Source organism: Teleopsis dalmanni, chromosome 1, assembly GCF_002237135.1.
Source record: "Teleopsis dalmanni isolate 2A chromosome 1, ASM223713v2, whole genome shotgun sequence".
Classification (NCBI taxonomy): domain Eukaryota; kingdom Metazoa; phylum Arthropoda; class Insecta; order Diptera; family Diopsidae; genus Teleopsis; species Teleopsis dalmanni.
The window spans coordinates 182,236,681-182,253,636 of NC_051846.1; the positions used below are offsets into that span (position 1 = coordinate 182,236,681).

The 16,956-nt window shown below is 30.3% G+C and overlaps 4 protein-coding genes across 4 annotated transcripts; 1 reads left to right on the plus strand and 3 right to left on the minus strand.

Annotated features, from left to right (window-relative positions):
* Positions 1-11: 11 nt before the first annotated feature.
* On the minus strand, positions 12-7,930 carry LOC119670565 (sodium/bile acid cotransporter-like). The gene is made up of 3 exons (XM_038080864.1): positions 7,859-7,930; positions 555-1,961; positions 12-495 (listed from the first exon to the last, which is right to left on the minus strand). The coding sequence occupies exons 2-3, from the start codon at positions 1,638-1,640 to the stop codon at positions 88-90; spliced, it is 1,494 nt and encodes a 497-aa protein (XP_037936792.1). The 5' UTR covers positions 1,641-1,961; positions 7,859-7,930; the 3' UTR covers positions 12-87.
* A 785-nt stretch (positions 7,931-8,715) lies between these two features.
* LOC119671633 (sodium/bile acid cotransporter-like) lies at positions 8,716-11,548 on the minus strand. Its single transcript, XM_038082365.1, has 2 exons — positions 10,480-11,548; positions 8,716-9,156 (listed from the first exon to the last, which is right to left on the minus strand). Exons 1-2 carry the CDS (start codon positions 11,530-11,532, stop codon positions 8,836-8,838), a joined length of 1,374 nt encoding a protein of 457 aa, XP_037938293.1. The 5' UTR covers positions 11,533-11,548; the 3' UTR covers positions 8,716-8,835.
* A 356-nt stretch (positions 11,549-11,904) lies between these two features.
* LOC119670566 (NIF3-like protein 1) lies at positions 11,905-14,225 on the plus strand. Its single transcript, XM_038080865.1, has 2 exons — positions 11,905-12,001; positions 13,809-14,225. The coding sequence occupies exons 1-2, from the start codon at positions 11,930-11,932 to the stop codon at positions 14,214-14,216; spliced, it is 480 nt and encodes a 159-aa protein (XP_037936793.1). The 5' UTR covers positions 11,905-11,929; the 3' UTR covers positions 14,217-14,225.
* A 918-nt stretch (positions 14,226-15,143) lies between these two features.
* Positions 15,144-16,732, minus strand: LOC119670567 (actin-related protein 2-like). Its single transcript, XM_038080866.1, has 5 exons — positions 16,482-16,732; positions 16,201-16,410; positions 15,990-16,139; positions 15,638-15,916; positions 15,144-15,317 (listed from the first exon to the last, which is right to left on the minus strand). The coding sequence occupies exons 1-5, from the start codon at positions 16,689-16,691 to the stop codon at positions 15,147-15,149; spliced, it is 1,020 nt and encodes a 339-aa protein (XP_037936794.1). The 5' UTR covers positions 16,692-16,732; the 3' UTR covers positions 15,144-15,146.
* Positions 16,733-16,956: the final 224 nt, after the last annotated feature.

Consider the following 16,956-nt stretch of genomic DNA (forward strand, 5'->3'; position numbering starts at 1 on the left):
ATATTATTTAAAACTAATAATGCTACTCAACACAAGAGTGGCCCATTGTGGCTTCTGTAGATCCGAAGAGTCATTGTCAAAATCCATTCACGCGTCTGTGGTGTCAGTAGAATATGTTGAATTTGTATTTTTTTCCACTGGTAATTTACTTTTCTGTTTTTCAACTATTGCTTCGACCTCATTTAAACCTAATTCTTTAGTAGGAGCCTCCTCTACTTCCTCAATACTAGTACGACAAAAGCATTTTCGTATCAAATATAAGAGCAAAAGTGGTAAGGGCGTCATCATCGAACTAGCCACCGGAACTGCACTAGTCATATCTGCCTGCGGTTGTGGCAATGAGAAATTCAACATAAATATCGCAATACCAGTATTTTGTATGCCGGTCTCAATAGCTATTGTTAGAGCATCCTTGGCATTCTGTCGACATATTGTAGCCAACAACCAGCCAATTAGATAACCTATCCAAGGTAGAGCACTACTAGCGATGATAATCTAATAAATATAAAATCAAATTAATAAAGCTGTGTATAAATATTATATAAAAAAAATACCTTCCAAGAAAATAATTTAAAAATGTAAGAATTAACAGTGAACGCAAATATTGTGATGAATAAGATTAAAGCCAATGAAATGGGTTTTAATAGCTTCGACATTTTTTTCGTCGCTTCAGGTGCATATTTTTGTAAAGCAATCCCAATGCAGAGTGGTAGAACCAATGAACAGGACATTGTAGCAATTGTTCCATAGGGTATTGCAAAATTGCCATCATGAAAAATTAAAGCACCTAATGTAAAGATCCACAAAGGCATCATACCAAATGCTGCTAAATTACTGATGGCAGTCATTGTAATAGATAAGTTAAGATTTCCATTTAATATCACTGTAAAAATATTGGATGCACCACCACCGGGTGTTGAACCAGTGAAAAATAAGCCGAGTCTTAACTCAATCATATCGTGAAACAGGAAATAACCAATAAAAAAACTTAACAGCGGCATTACAATAAATTGTCCAATAAAACCAATAGCAGGTCCAACTGGGCGCAGTACAATACGTTTCAATGCATCCAACTCCAAAGCAGCACCAAAATTTATATATAAAACCATTACAAGGCACGCAACACATACTTTAAATATTTGATCCAGAGCGCCTTCTTTTCTTAAAATAATAATACTTATGGATTCCATTGAACGTTCTGGAGCATAATTTGGACGATGTAGTTCCACTTTGACTTTTGTTTCACCCAAAAAAATTGCAGTCACCGAAAAATTACCACTCCAACTCTTAACACCTTTGGGTATATCAGCAGCACGAATTACATGGTCAATTTCCAACAAACTTGTGTCCTCCGGTATAATATGAAACTCATAGTCATCACCCCAATTCGAATCAATATGATTTATTGTCAATGGTATTTCTTTCGTTTCTTTCATGCTCATGTTAATTTTCACATCGTTAAACTCTACTGACCAAGTCGGTAAATTGATTATAACTGGTCTTAATTCATAGAAGCCGATGTTGGACACGTTATTACTAGCTGAAAACCCCTCTTCAGGTGGTATATGCACAGCAGCATTAAAAGTGACGATATTCGAAAGAATTAAGCAGACCGCAGTTATTAACTTTTCTCTAAACATTTTAAATTCGGACTACGGTTACCGCGATTCGTGAAACGTTCTCCGTCAATTTCAATGGATGTTAAGAGCCTGAGCGTTCACAGCTAAATGATTTCGTTCTGACTCGTACTGTGTATATTATCTTGAAGTGTTCGATTTCAATTGTTTTAAACATTTCTTCGTTAAAATATTTATTATACGACTTTATTGTTTGTTCTCGGACACAGCAAAAACCATACCATATCCATAAAACAATTGATATGTTAACAATATTGTTTTTATTATGATGATATGCATTAAAACTCCAGAACCATATTCTCAAAAGAGTATATTACAATAGAACTTGAAAAAAAAATATAAACATTTACCAAGTTGCAAAAATTATATTCACAAGAAATTGTTTCATATATTAAGATTCATTCATTTGTTGTTTTTGTTGTTGTTATTGTTTACTCCCGTTATCAAGTTATTAACTTATAATTGTAAAATTGATAGTTAAATGTTAAGTCATTGAGTCTACGAGAAATGATTATGCTAACTTTTAATCTATTTAGTTAAGAATAGGATTTTAGTAATTTAGTGATTCTCAAATCATTTTATTTAATTTCGGGAAAATTTCCACTAAGTTTTTGAGTCATACGATGGTCAGACCTATCAGTCCATTCAAAAATGATTTTAAAAATGTTATACTAGCTTGACGGCATAGGTTATTTACTTACAGTTAGAATTAGTAATACTTTTACTTATTTATTGAAGCATGACTGCATATGGTGGACCTATGCTTCTTTATCCACTTCTTTTTATCGCTCTGTATCAGACACTTGTTTTCACCAATTTTACATTTCAATTATTTTCAAAATGATAAATATTGAATTAAACCATCTTTTTTTATAGTGACCTCTTCTTTCTTCTCTAATATACACCCATACAATATACTAAATCAGAAATGAGCCATCTGTCTGTTGTGTACGGCAATATATTTTCTTGAGATCTTTGATTTATATATGAGCAGTTGTTGTGTAATTCAATTTTACGAGTCGATTCCATTACACAGAGATGTATAACACAGACGGTTCTACCACTCTACTAAGTTACAAGAGAATGGAGTTGATTGGTGAAAATTAATGAGGTAATGGGAAGGGGAATATTCATAACCATATTTTGCTATTTATAAAGGCAACTTTGGATATAGACACTCTTAGAAGTTTAACAGAATATAGTACACATCTACTGACGTCTGGTCTTACAGGTTATTGTTTGCTCAGTATACACATGCCAAGAGGCACCTTCGGTAGAAATTTTTTGTAGAAACTCTTAAGACAATAGCATTGAAAAAACAGTTGAGCACTTGTTATATCAGTTGTTGTTATAGATTCCTACAAATAGACGAGGCATAGTAGAGCCTATAAGACATTTAAACTATTGATTGGAAACTAGATGGTTTCGGCAGTGTATGCTAAAAAGACTAGGAAGTCTCTATAATGATATCACAACGGACTCTTGTAAATTACAATACCTTTTGTGATGGAACATTATGGACTAAGTTTAGCGTGTGCCATAAGAAAATTTAACAGATGAGCGATCCCAATAGGCACTAAATAAAGACTTCTCCAGTTATTGAAATGGGAATAAAAACAATTGAGTTTAGGTCAGTTTCCTTTAGAAAAGAAAAATTATAAAATCTACTGTCTCATAAGTTGGATATACATCGCAGTTTGGAAATAAAAATAGAGAACTAGGACTGACATGTCTTACAGAATTGAGTTAACGGTACTAACAAATTGAAGAAAAAGAAAGAATTGTTTACTAGACGCTAAAATTTGATACTGATCACGAAGCCCATAACAAGAAAGAATAAACATTCTTCGTTTTATTAATATCTGAAAGCATCAGCTTATAGATTTCGCATTATATTTAAACTGCATTTACTTAATTAGTACATTTTGGCCACTCACTTGTTTAACAAAAATGTTATAAAAGTACCACATGTAGGTTATTTATGAGTTTCAGCAATATATTATAAAACTTGTAAATGCAAGACTCCAAATCAACCAAAAAATAAAATTTTAACCGATATAATATATAATATTTCACAACAAACACTATCTGCCCTAATTATCCAAAGGAGAATCAAGGAATCAATTTTTTCTTCCAATACTGGGTTAAATATACTCACAATAATAATGAATAAAATTTAATCATAGTAATCTAAACTCATTATACTCAATATACTCATTATATACTAAGGAAAATCAATTTGAAATAGAAGTTCTATCGTTCTACAACATAGAACGTTTATATTGCTGTTAAGAGATCCTACATGATATACATTCGAGCAAACATAAAAGACTGTTCTTGTTCTGCGATTAGAAACAAACTTATTTTATTATATTTATTGACACACATTATAGTCTTCTCAAGTCTACTTTAATTTCTATCCTAAGAGAAAAATAGAGCGGAAAAGATTATAGAAGTACATATCATTACACATTACTGATAAAATCGATTTTAACAAATTTTTTTGTATTTTGGACTTAATGAATGTTGTGTTATATACTTTATAGTGTCAAATATCTCTTCTACACAAAATGAGAATAAGTAATTCTCATACCCAATATTCCGTCAGAAGCATTAAAATCTAAATGAAATACTGCAAAAAGAGTGGGTTGTTACTCCTTAAGCATATGTCCAGTTTTTCGGCCCTACGTAATGTCATCGTTATTTCATAAATTTATGCATAAGAACGGATTACTATATACAGAATAAAGATTTATTGTAATTGTAAAAACAATTAAGTAAAATTATTAATATATTTCAATTAATAAATTTCGTAATTATTTTAATTTTCATGAAAACAAAAAAGATCTAGAACTTGGACCATATCGAAAATTAGAAGCACCCAAAAAACAAACTTGTTCCAATTTCTGAGCGTCTACTGTACTATTTCTATATAATTTGTGTAAAGTATATAAAGTATTATTAACAATTTAAAGATAAGCAAAGTAATCATTTGCCTATCAAAACGTATGGCATTCCATCTTTATGAATGATTCTTAACGATTAGCTATATACAGTGTTAAATAAGGCAAATAGAAGTATTTTATAGAGCTATTTAGTTAAAAATATTCATTCATATAATATCTTTATAAAAAAAATAGAAAATTGAAATATCGCATATCATCACGAAGAGTCTTAAGATAATTAAATAAAACTTTTTTCTAAAGAATATAGTTTTTAATGGTGATTGTTGAAGTCAAAGCTTCGCAGAATATTATTAATTTTTTTTTCTTATTTATTTACACAAACTTCAATTAAAATAACATTAAGAATGACTTCATTCATATTTTGCAAATATATAAAACAGATTTTTTCTATTAACAAATGTTTTTTGTTTATTATTTAATTTATATTTTTCTATAATTTAGTTTAACATTCGTTGGTAGGAAACAATTTTTTCTTAATTTTTACTTGCACTTGTAAATAATAAATTGAAATTTTTTTAAATTACAAAAATAAATTAAATCTTTAAAACTTCAATTAATTCAAGAAAGATATATACGTGGAGTATTAGAATGTAAAAAAAAAAGTAATAGAGTTCTGGGCTCCCAGCGAAATAAAGCACTTCTGTTCATATGTTTAGAAGACCTTTTGTAGCTATTATAAAATAAATTTATTAAAAAAATTATTTTCACTTCTCTTAAAAAAATTAAACAAAAATCTAAATATTCTAAAAGAAATTCTTTTACAAAATTAATTTATTGAAATTTTTAAATTATTTTTTTTTTCTTTACATTTTTCCACAATAAACACAAAAACTTTAAACGCGTCTTGCATAATTTCTGTTGGCTTAAATTCTTTACAACCGCTTCTGCTTAAGCCAGAATTTAACTGAGGCCTAGTTTCGTCTCATACTGAACTGAGTTTTGAGCTTGACTAGATTTTCATTTTAAAATTTTTTATTTGGCTGGCATAAAAAACCTGAAAAAGCTTATAACGAAATGCTTAAATAATTACGCGGTTGTCTGAAAAATATAGAAAAGCTCAGGTCTTCAATCGAAAAGTTTTTTCCATAGTCATTAAACTTTTTCATCCAAAAGATAGTTTTTTTATTAATTTAAGTTCATTAAAATTAATTGCCTCAAATACATACATACATACATATGTAATGCATACACATAACACATATATATAAAAAAGATTTATCGAATATGTTTTTTGTAATGACAATACAAATTGAAATCAATTTAATCAAATGCTACCTGCCCGAAAGAGCGATTCTTAATGATTAAAGATTCAATTAATAGAATTTATTTTAATAGATTTTCTTCTAAAAAGTTGTAAATACATGCATTTACACAAATTGCATGCTATAAGTTTTATTTATTTTCAGTTAAGCATCTGTCATTTTACAAGCTAAATTTGTTTGTCATCATCATTTTCACTGAGCGGATGGTCAATCCAATATTTGTTATACTGCTTTTCCAGCATATATTTTAACTTACATGGACACATTTATATAGCGATCAGTTCATAAACATAACCATGGTTTGTCCACGAAGTGATGTCCATTTTTCTTCTTAAATGTAATACTTCGAGAACCGTTAAAAAAAAATTATCTACATAATAACAAACTAAGAACTGTTAAAGCAATAGCTCTTTCTAAAAATTTAACTAGAAATGTACTCAAGTACAAGTATTCTATTACTAGATGCCCAATAATACTCCAGCTTCAGCTCTATAATTTGCAAGACTTTTGGTTTAGAAAACTCAAACGTTTAGGTAGAAAATGTATTTTTATATAAAATTTGCAAGATTGCTTTAATAGAAAAAGTATATACACAGTTTGTATAACTAAAACGCTTTCTCCAGGACCCTAAAGAACTATTAAGTACTGATATCGTAAATGTAGTGGTGGGAGTAACTACTAAATCGATAATTCAAATATCATGAAACCTGTCTAGGAAAACCAAATTACTAAGGGAGAATCTTGAAACAACAGCCTTAGAATAATGCAACAAACCTACATCGAGTCTGGCAGTTTCACAGATTATAAAAAGGGGCTATGTCACCACGTCACAACAATCTTTAAAGATTATTGTGACAAACTCACTTTTGTTCCATTGGCGCGTAACAGTTAAAAACCTCATTATGTCCCTTAGAGAGATTTTGCCTGTTTTCATTATAAATGGATAGGCAGTTGATTAGTATCCAAGTGTGAGTGTAACGAGAACACCACAGGAATAGAGACTATGTTCTGCTGTTTCCTTTTCTTCATGACAAAGTCTGCAGATATCAACCCTTGTAATACCTAGATTCAATAGATGCTGCTTAACTCCACAATGTCTAGTGAGAACCCCTGTGATAAGTCAAATGCTTTTCCTGTTCAGCATTAGTAGCGCCCTAGTTCTGGCTTTTGAGTGATTTGGTATGAATTCTTTAGCTTGTCTGCAGGCAGTTACATTATCCCAGCCATTTGCTCTTTCCAGTCATTTGGTAATTATAAGTTGAAACAAGCTCCATTAAGGACCGCAGAATGGTTTTGGCCCAATATAATATGAGGACGTCCCTTTTCTGGCTAGTCCCTTTTTTCGGCTTTCTCGTTACCTTTAAATCGTCTGTCTTTGGATCCATATAAGGTGAACCCTGTTCTTTTTAGCAATATTTTTAAAAACTTGAAAGCAATCCCACAGAAGTTTTGAAGTCACTCAAGGTGAGCTTAGTAGTAGGAAAAAGGATTTACTGTCAGAGAAAATATATATGTTTTGAAACTCTGGTTACAAAGCCAAGTCTGTCTGTACTCAAACCCTTGATATAGAGTGTGAATATTAATGCATTCATGGACATGAATCATCTACAGAATTTTAATTGAAAACTCAAATATTGATTATACTTGACCGAAACAACTCTAACATATTTGCTGTTTGATAAAAGCAATAGCCTTTGCGCTCTACTAATTTTCTACTTTAGGTTTTTAATATATTAAACTCACTTTTTATATCAAATATAAATTTTGAAAGAGAAATAGATTAAAGAATTAAAAGCTTTTTATTGTTTCATAAATTGCGATAAGTATAGTTTACTTTTACGCTCATAGTTAATCGTATTAAAATTTAATTTTAATGTATAACATTAAATTTTTATTATATATGATATTGAAGTTCATTCAAAAAGCTTTTGTACGTACAAATTTATAATTTTATTATTTGAAATAAACCAAAATATATCAATTTATTACTTACTATACAAAAAAAAGTTCATCTATGGCTTTACCGAAACACCACTCACTCACAAATTGATTTTACAAAGCAATTATTTATTATGTATATATAACTATTTATTAACTATTTATGGGAAAAAGTTTATTTTTGCGTAAAATTCAATGCACATGCGATTTTAAACATATACACTCTGTTAAGAAACTACTGGAAATCGATCATTTAAAAACCCGCTTAAAAGGATTGTCGAATTTCTTTAGACTTTAGCTATCCAATAAAGTTCCCCATCTAATCGCCTTCTTTCGTCAATCTATAAAATTATATCATGCATAAATCGACAACTGTTACAACGAAGTAACCATTAATGGTCTGTAGTGCCGATAACTGCTCTCAGATCTATACAATGATGTAGTGTTCTCTTCGAAACCGTATCTCTATAACAACTCAGTTCTCAACAGGTAGCTGTTTTTCATCTAACAGAAGGAAAGATGACTATATACAACATCAAGAACTGTTCTAACGCCAGGATATAGTCGCTTAATAAACATTTACTTAAACTTTGTCAAGTAATTTGTCCTAAATATGGTGTTAACCTGCACTTCTAAATTGCATGACATCTTTGATCTGTTTAGTTGACCCACAGCAAACATAAACCTACAACCAAAAAAAAATGTATAGCTTCATCCATCTGAGATACAGGTTAGATTCAATCTCTTTTAATTCTCCTTTCTAACTTTACGTAGCATATAACTTTCACAGCCTATTTATATAATTATTTATAAAATTAAAAGCATTTTTGAAATTTACTTTAATTATTTCGTTGTTTTCAGAAGTAAATATCCTTGTTAAACAATAGTTTTCAACTTCAATTTTTTTACTTAAATATAATATAAGTCTTAAAAGTCTATAACATTCAATCATCGTTCGTATATATACAATTATCGTTCGTATATCTTATTCTATATATCACATTTAAATTAAATAAAAATAAAATGTTTTATTTAATCTACAATTAAAAGCTCATTTTCATCAAATGCATCTGCATCCAATTTAGTATTCCATCCTAAAATACGACGCACAATGTAGAATATTAGAGCTAATCCTATCGATATTAGAGCAGTAATTATTGGCACCACAATAGCCATATCAGATTTGGGTTCTTCCAAACTATGTTGCAAGAGTAATATAGGAATTGTCATATTCAAAACACTTGTCTCAATACCAATGGTTAAGGAATCTGTCGTAGAGCGGCAAAATACTTTCGATAAACCATAAGATAATACATAACCGATTAGAGGTAATAGAGTGCCAGCTAGAAAAATCTATATACATAAAAAAAGGAATAAAAATTTTAATATAAGATATAGAATAATTAAGGATAAAATAATAATAATAATAATATCTTTGGCAATAGTACTCAGATATCTCGGACGTGTACTTCGTTGTGCTCATCATTAATCAAACTATTTTTTCTTTATAATTTAAGACATGGAAAATAGCGTTTACATAATAACAAGGTGGATCTGTCTGAAGAGACGGAATATATTCCCTGCATGGAAGCGGTTGAAATCTTTAGTCAGATATTCTGTGACTGTTCGTCTTTAATCCAAACCAGAAAGAGATTGCTAGGTCGGGAACTTCTATTATCGTCCAAAGTTAATATTTTCTCAACAGTTGATCTTTTGGCTATGATCCAAAAAGAGAAGTGTGTTCTGTTCATTAGTGTCGTGTTAGTGTTCATTAGTAAATTACACAAAAGATCAATAATGGACTCAGTTCTCCGCTTTCTGGAAGCAATTATGCCGTGTATTTTCTATTCTATTCTACTACTGCAATTAAAATATACAATTTTTTTTCTGTGACTGTCCAAATATATATATATAATACTGATCTGTGGTTCAAACTATTTTAATTAGAATTGTAGATAAAATACAAAAGTACAAATAGTGTCGACTCGGACACACTCTCGGGCGATGGAACAACAACGTTCCGCGACAATCATTGTAATAGAATCCATATCATTCCACACATGCCGGTAGAGCAGCCATAACTTGGATGGTGATAGTCTTGGATGGTTCAAATGCATTTTATACGAAATAAAAATTCGATTATCAGATATACACTCAACGAAGCTGTCATTACAATGGATCATTCAAGTGATCACAGACACTATTGAGTAAAAGTGCTATAGACAGTAACTCGCGTTTAAGCAAATAAAGGAAAATATATAAAAAATGATTAATCGAAGTTATATGTTGTCATTAAAAAATATTTGCGTTGTGGTTGGCCAGAGAAATGTTATTAAACGCAGGGGCTATTAAGGCTATTAATAATTGTGAAAATCGTGTTTGTTATTTCAAAGGTTTTTCCACATTACTAATAAAAAGTGGACTCAAACCTATCGAGTGAAAATCACAAAATTACCTGAAAATCACAATTATTACTCAGTATCAAACAAATTGATATGGTAAATGTCTATAGCAAAGTCGAAAGACATAGTTTAAATTAACATTCCGGAAACATTTTAAAGATAACGAATAACGAACTCCGCACTATAATTCTCATTTACTTCATTCCCACTTATTTTTTTACCATTTTTATATACTGTACTTAATATATAAATTATAAAATTATTTTATATTTACCATAAACGTGAGTTCTTTGAAAATGAAAGCATTCAAAGCTACCGTCAATCCAACAAGGCACAAACTCAGTAAAACTGATACAGGTTTCAAAAATCTAAATACGAATTTCGTCGTCTTTGGAATACAAATTCGGAGTACAACTCCCAACATTAAGGCCAAAATAAGTCCAATTGAGCTAACAGCCAAATCCATGAATGGTACTGCCATATTTGTGTTATTGTGGATCACACTAGCTAATAATAGAATCCAGAAAGGAAACATAGCAAGTGCTAAAAGCGTATTTACAGTTGTAGTTGCAACTGATAAATTAAGATTCCCTTTCAGGAATACAGTGCAAATGTTAGCCAAGCCACCACTTGGCGATAGGGCGGTAAAGAAAAGTGCCAACTGCAATTCTTCATACTGCTTAAAGAGTAAAAATCCCAAGCCCAGACCAAGTGCTGGCATTATAATATATCTTGTAGCAATACCAACGAGAGGCCCAATTGGTTTAAATACTATAGACTTAAAGCGTTGCAAGTCCAGTGCAGTTCCCAAATTAACAAACATTAAAAGCACAACAGCAGCCGCGGAGTAAGTAAAAATTTTATTATCAATATTGTGTTCTCGCACCAATGTGATATTCAATTTGTTTGTAGCAAACTCCACCAGTCCAACTACTGGATGTAAGGTAACATATAAATGCGTATAACCGAAATAAAACCCTTGTACTTGCACTACCCCATGCCATGCAGCCAAATTTGAACTCGATTCCAATCGTTCTAATTCACTTTTCTGTATGCGAGCATCACATTTAGCCAATTTTGTATTTTCAATGTTCACTTTAAAGTAAAAGTCCACATTGTCTGTGAGGTCAACATTTGTAATACTCAAACTGACTTCCCGTAAGCTATTGCTTAGCATACACATCTCCTGTTGACCATATATAACCTGCCAATCTCCTGCGACTTTGCCATATTCTGCTTTTATCCTGTTGATTTGATTAGTCAATAGCCATACAAACGTTAGGCTACTTAAAATATTCCGTTTATAAAAATTGACGTCTACTTTCATGTTGACACAATTGCTAAATAAAAACTTGGTCAGACCTATATAACGACTTATCAGCATCGATTTGATCAAATTCAATAACAAACAAAGAATTTGAATGAAATACAACCATCGACATCCGAAAAAACAAATTTAGGTTTTTGAACTCAAATCTTACTAATTATTTTATCAGGTACAATAGCGCAATTTGTGCTACCGATTGCAATACACATACCTATTCACGTACTCCTAACCATTTCTGAAAATTCGATAAGAACTCATAAATTGCGTTTGATGATTTAATTTCAGTAGCTAAATTTGTCTTCATTGGAACAAATACAATATTATATTTATTGGAAAAAATAGAACAGAAGAGTTCTTTGTGAAAGATCAATGAACAATTTGTTGTATTAGTTCTCAGATGCAGTCTCAGGAAGATCACCTGAATTTGTCGCCAAACGCAATGGGACATCATATTTGGTCAAATCGTTTGGTATAACAATTGTCTTACTACTCTGTACGCCATCTTGTTTGCTAAATAGTAATAGAAATGTGCACTCAAGGATTATACCACATCGATATAAATCACTAAGTTCTCCCGTCTATTTCAGTGTCAGAAATTGCTGATGTGTTGATGTCACGAAGATAAAAATCTAAGAATGCAATAAGGTGATGGTGCTAAAGTGTTTGATATTATTGGGCTCTCCATCGGTCTGCCAAGTGATGAAAAAGTATTTTGATTGGACCTATTTCTCTTGGTTTGCATTAGATATACAATGATTATCAGTCAAAGTTCTAAAGTTGATTGTTAACATGTGTAGATATTGTATTTTTCAAGTATATTTAGTAAATTCTAAAGATGCATAAGGCGCAATAACAGGAATTGCACTGTTGAGTTGGTTGGTTATAGTGGCAAGTCTTCAGATATTCTTTCTCTGTCCATAATTAGAAATTTTTCATCGTTTTACTACAACTTTCCTCACAAAAAACCTGGATATACAAAGAAAACAAAAACTAATTTTTCATCCTATCCAATGAACAGTTGACAAACTATCAAAAAATACTCCTCATTATTCTGACTTTTTAAAAATGTTAGATTACTTTTCAAGATCCCCGATGTAAATATGGTAATGTACTCGAACAGCCAAGATATATTCATAACTCTGGTAAGAGATATAGCCACATCCCTAACAGCACATCCCTTCCACAATGTCGGTCTGCTCTTAACAAAATAGCTAAACGTGGCAGTGTTCAGTTCATTTGGGTACCTTGACAGAAGGACATCTCTACTCCCTAACATTCATTTCTCTTCTTATAGCAAGATTTTTGCCGGGTTTGTAGCTCGGCGAATGGAAGGAAACTGTACTCCTCCTCTTGTCAATTTCCGTCATTGGCTAGGGAAAGATTCAAAATCTTTGGTGAATTTACCAACCTGACGGTGTAGATATCTTACAAAATTATGAACTTGACCTTAAGAGAATACTTCGATCAATTTAGTTCGACATTTGATTAGGAAACATCAAATCCAGCGACAGTAAAACGCTGATTTAATGAGTTCGAGCGTGGTCGTCGTTTCTTCCACAACGAATTTCGTGAAAGTTATTCAAGAACGCTGTTTCACAAGCAAACAACGGTGCAGTGCGGAAAATGATTGAGATAAATCGGCATTGTATATACCGAGAGAATCATTGATCATAATGGAAAATACTTTGAAAAACAATAAAACCATTTTCACTATTTTCATTGTTAAGCCCAGGACTTAAAAGGCAGCCTAATTCCTAATGTTTGCTTCTCCATCATATGTTAAGAGCTTATAGGATCTGTTCAGCGATTTTATGTTACACTACTATTGTAAGAGTCTATAATCGTCGAAAAATATTTTATTATAATATAATTATAAAAATATATTTAGAATTTATACGGGGGTGTATGAACAAAAAAAAAATTAATGTAGAGATAATTTCTTATTATAGTCATATTATAGTTCGATATTAAATCGCAAACGTTTTAAAACCTTTCAGAATTTTTCTTAAAATGGATTATTTTCATTATATAAATTATTTGCATACAACACTTTCAATATTTACTAGTTTCTTCAATTTTATTGAGTTACTAATAAGATATATTGGCACATTTCCAATTTCCCAAGCACTTCCGATGGATATTTGTAAACACAAGTATTGTTAATAGCTTCTATATGTTTGCTATATTTCTGTTCTCACAAATTTATCTATTTAACATTTTATTTCTATCCAATTGATAATAATAAAAAAATATAACCTTGCTACCTTACTCACTAGCCAAATCCATGCCAACCAGATTACGGTGCTGGACGCATTTTTGACACGAATGTAACCTTGGAGCAGGCAATATCCTGTGTACGTAACCATATCGGTACAGATGTGCATTTAAGTCTGGGCTTGGAACACAATAAAGCAACAACTATCAAAAAAGTAGCCGTTTGTGCTGGATCTGGAGCTTCACTACTAAAAGGTGTAGAAGCAGATTTATACGTTACAGGCGAAATGTCACATCATGAATTGCTGGATGCTAATCACAAAAAGACTTCTGTCATCTTGTGCAACCATAGTAACTCTGAAAGAGGATTTCTCCAAGTGTTCAAGGAACAATTTAATAAAATTTTAAATAATGAATGTGAAATATTTGTGTCGCAAAAGGATAAAGATCCTTTAATTACAGTTAAATAAAACTTACTTGTATCTAAAAATAATTAAATTTGTTTTTTGTTACACATGAAATTTTTTATTAGAGCAAAATAACAATAAAATGATCAGTTTTTTAAATATCTGCTCTAAGCATTTATTTATGTTATATTATATTATATTTATCTGCAACCTCGTTAGTCTCAATAGTTTGCAGTTCAATTTATTTAAATATTTATTTAGATTTTAATTTGTTTTAATTGAAATTTTTAACTACAATTAAAATGATACTAATAATAACTATCATTATTATTAATTAAAATGAAATATTATTAAGCTAACTAAAGTTTTAACTATGGAAGGACACAAATTTTGTGTTTGTTGAACTAACGAGTGAAAAAATGTAATAGAAATAGAAATTTTAATAAAACTTAAAATATTAAAATAAAAAAATATTTAAATAAAATAAAGTAAAGTTTTATTGCTTTTAAGCTTACTAACAAATTTGGTTTTTAAAAAGCTTTAAAAAAGTGTTTACATTATTTTGTGTGTATACAAAATCAATTAAAAGAAAATCATACATTTATTAAATAAATATTTTAGCATACAAACATTTACATTAAAAAACAAAATTTGTATTATTAATTATATTTTATATATAAATTTAAAAACCGAAAATTTAACAAATACAGAAAAAAATGCGTTAATTATTGTACATAAACTAGTTTGACTTATTATTATAAATATTAGTTGTTAGTGTTACTATATGAAAACAAGGCAGTAGTAAAGAAATACAATTTTCAAAATTAAAAAAAAAACAATTAAAATGTGATTAAAAATTATATATTTCTTAAATCATAACTTTGTTACGGGGAAAAGAAAAAAAATTTTTAAAATTTAAATGAACGAAAATATCAAAAAATGATGTTCTTTTGAAAGTTGTAAAAATAAAATAAAAAGCTTTTCCAATAGCCACTACTGCGTAATTTTCGTTAACTTCTGTAATACTTTTAATCCTTGCTCTTGATATTCCTGCTTCGACATCCAAAATGCATCACGATCTTTTGTTACTTCAGCCAGCACAGCACCACCAATGAATACCATGTCCTTTCTTCTTGGTGGATCTTCAATGCGTATTTTGAATTTCTATAAATAAAAGTTTAAATTTATTAATCGGGACTTATTTTTGCATTGGAATATTATTAGTAAATTAGTATTAGTATTATGAGTATTAGTAAATGATTTTAAATTAAATTTAGACAGCAATAAAATAATGATTATGTCAATCAGCTGTTGTGTCTCAACTAACCCTTCTGTAATGATTGACAACAAACAAATAGAAGTTATTTAACTTCTAGTAGCATATGTTTGCTACTAACAACTGCCTGCTCACAGACATAAACGTAAACAAACTGAATAACTAACTGATTAACCACACTCTTTATAATAATCATTTATATGCTTACCGCTAGTTTATCAATATCATTCTTCAGCACACGCTCCAAATATAATTGTTTAATTTCACGCTCTAAACGACTAGGAAGACCTGGATACATAGTTGAGCCACCGGAAAGTACTATATGCTTATATAATTCTGGACGCATATCAATATCAGCTGCTTGTATTGTGTTAAACACTAACTCAGCAATACCTTGCCCTTCAACATTAATTAAATGCGGTTGGAATAAGGCTTCTGGCGCCTCGAAACGTTCACCACCAACTTTAATTATACGACCATCCGGCAGCTAATATAATTTAATAATTTATATGTTATCATTATAATGTAGTATATTCATTCAACTATTTAAATTGTCATACCGTATATGATTCCACTAAAACTGTTGTTTCTAACGCTAATCTCTGTTCCATTTCAATATCATAACCAATATAACATAGTTTCTCTTTCATCATACGTACAGTCTCAAAATCAGCGGAATGATTAAAAGCATAACCACGTAATAAAAGTAACTAAAATGATATTAAATTTAATATGTAAATTTTTTACAAGATTTTTTAGATTATTTTTTACCTTAATTAGATACCGTGTGATATCACGTCCAGCAATATCCAAACGTCTTGTCAAATGCGGCAGTGCAAACTCTTCATAAACGGGACATATATGTGTAACACCATCACCGGAATCTATAACAACACCGGATATCAGACCTTGCGCATATAATGTTAGCACTGCTTGTATAGCTATATAGGTTGAATCGAAACCATATTTTTCAAACATAACCTGTAAGTAATATATAAAAATTTTTCCATATATAACATGTATATTAATAGTATTTTTATATATGTATCTACTTCAATCATTTTTTCTCGATTTTTAGTCGGATTCATTGGCGGTTCTGTCAGTAAAATTTTTGTATTTGTTGGATCGATGTTCATTTTTTTGGGTCCAAAAGTGTAATCCCATACGTGACACATATCTTCCCAGTTACGTACAACACCATTTTCCATAGGATAGGACACCTCTAGTAAGGAACGCAATTGAGATGCTTCATCGCCGACCATTAGATCCTGTAAACGTTTGGTGTAAAATGATATTAAAACAATTGTTGAAATAATTTTGTTATTGTAACACATGAAATTTATTTAATTATTTTAAAATATATATAACAGCTGCCTTGCAGATATATAGCAGAATAGTAGTAGCTTCTATGAAGGGAATCAAATGTTAGGTGAGCGTTTTGCTTTACTGGTGAGATACTCGTTAAATTAATATAACAATCATTACAGTAGAAGTACAACAAAATACTTCAAAATACAAACAAGATTC

Bases quoted from the DNA above. Each gene is read 5' to 3' on its own strand.
- LOC119670567 (XM_038080866.1), bottom strand. From the start codon at position 16,691: ATGGTCGGCGATGAAGCATCTCAATTGCGTTCCTTACTAGAGGTGTCC. The intron at 16,411-16,481 runs GTAGATACATAT...TATTACTTACAG, and splicing joins ATCGAGAAAAAATGATTGAA to GTTATGTTTGAAAAATATGG. The intron at 15,917-15,989 runs GTATGACAATTT...AAATTATATTAG, and splicing joins TTTTAGTGGAATCATATACG to CTGCCGGATGGTCGTATAAT.
- LOC119671633 (XM_038082365.1), bottom strand. From the start codon at position 11,532: ATGAAAGTAGACGTCAATTTTTATAAACGGAATATTTTAAGTAGCCTA. The intron at 9,157-10,479 runs GTAAATATAAAA...TTATGTATATAG, and splicing joins TCAAAGAACTCACGTTTATG to ATTTTTCTAGCTGGCACTCT.
- LOC119670565 (XM_038080864.1), bottom strand. From the start codon at position 1,640: ATGTTTAGAGAAAAGTTAATAACTGCGGTCTGCTTAATTCTTTCGAAT. The intron at 496-554 runs GTATTTTTTTTA...TATATTTATTAG, and splicing joins TTAAATTATTTTCTTGGAAG to ATTATCATCGCTAGTAGTGC.
- LOC119670566 (XM_038080865.1), top strand. From the start codon at position 11,930: ATGCAGTCTCAGGAAGATCACCTGAATTTGTCGCCAAACGCAATGGGA. The intron at 12,002-13,808 runs GTATAACAATTG...CTTACTCACTAG, and splicing joins ATATTTGGTCAAATCGTTTG to CCAAATCCATGCCAACCAGA.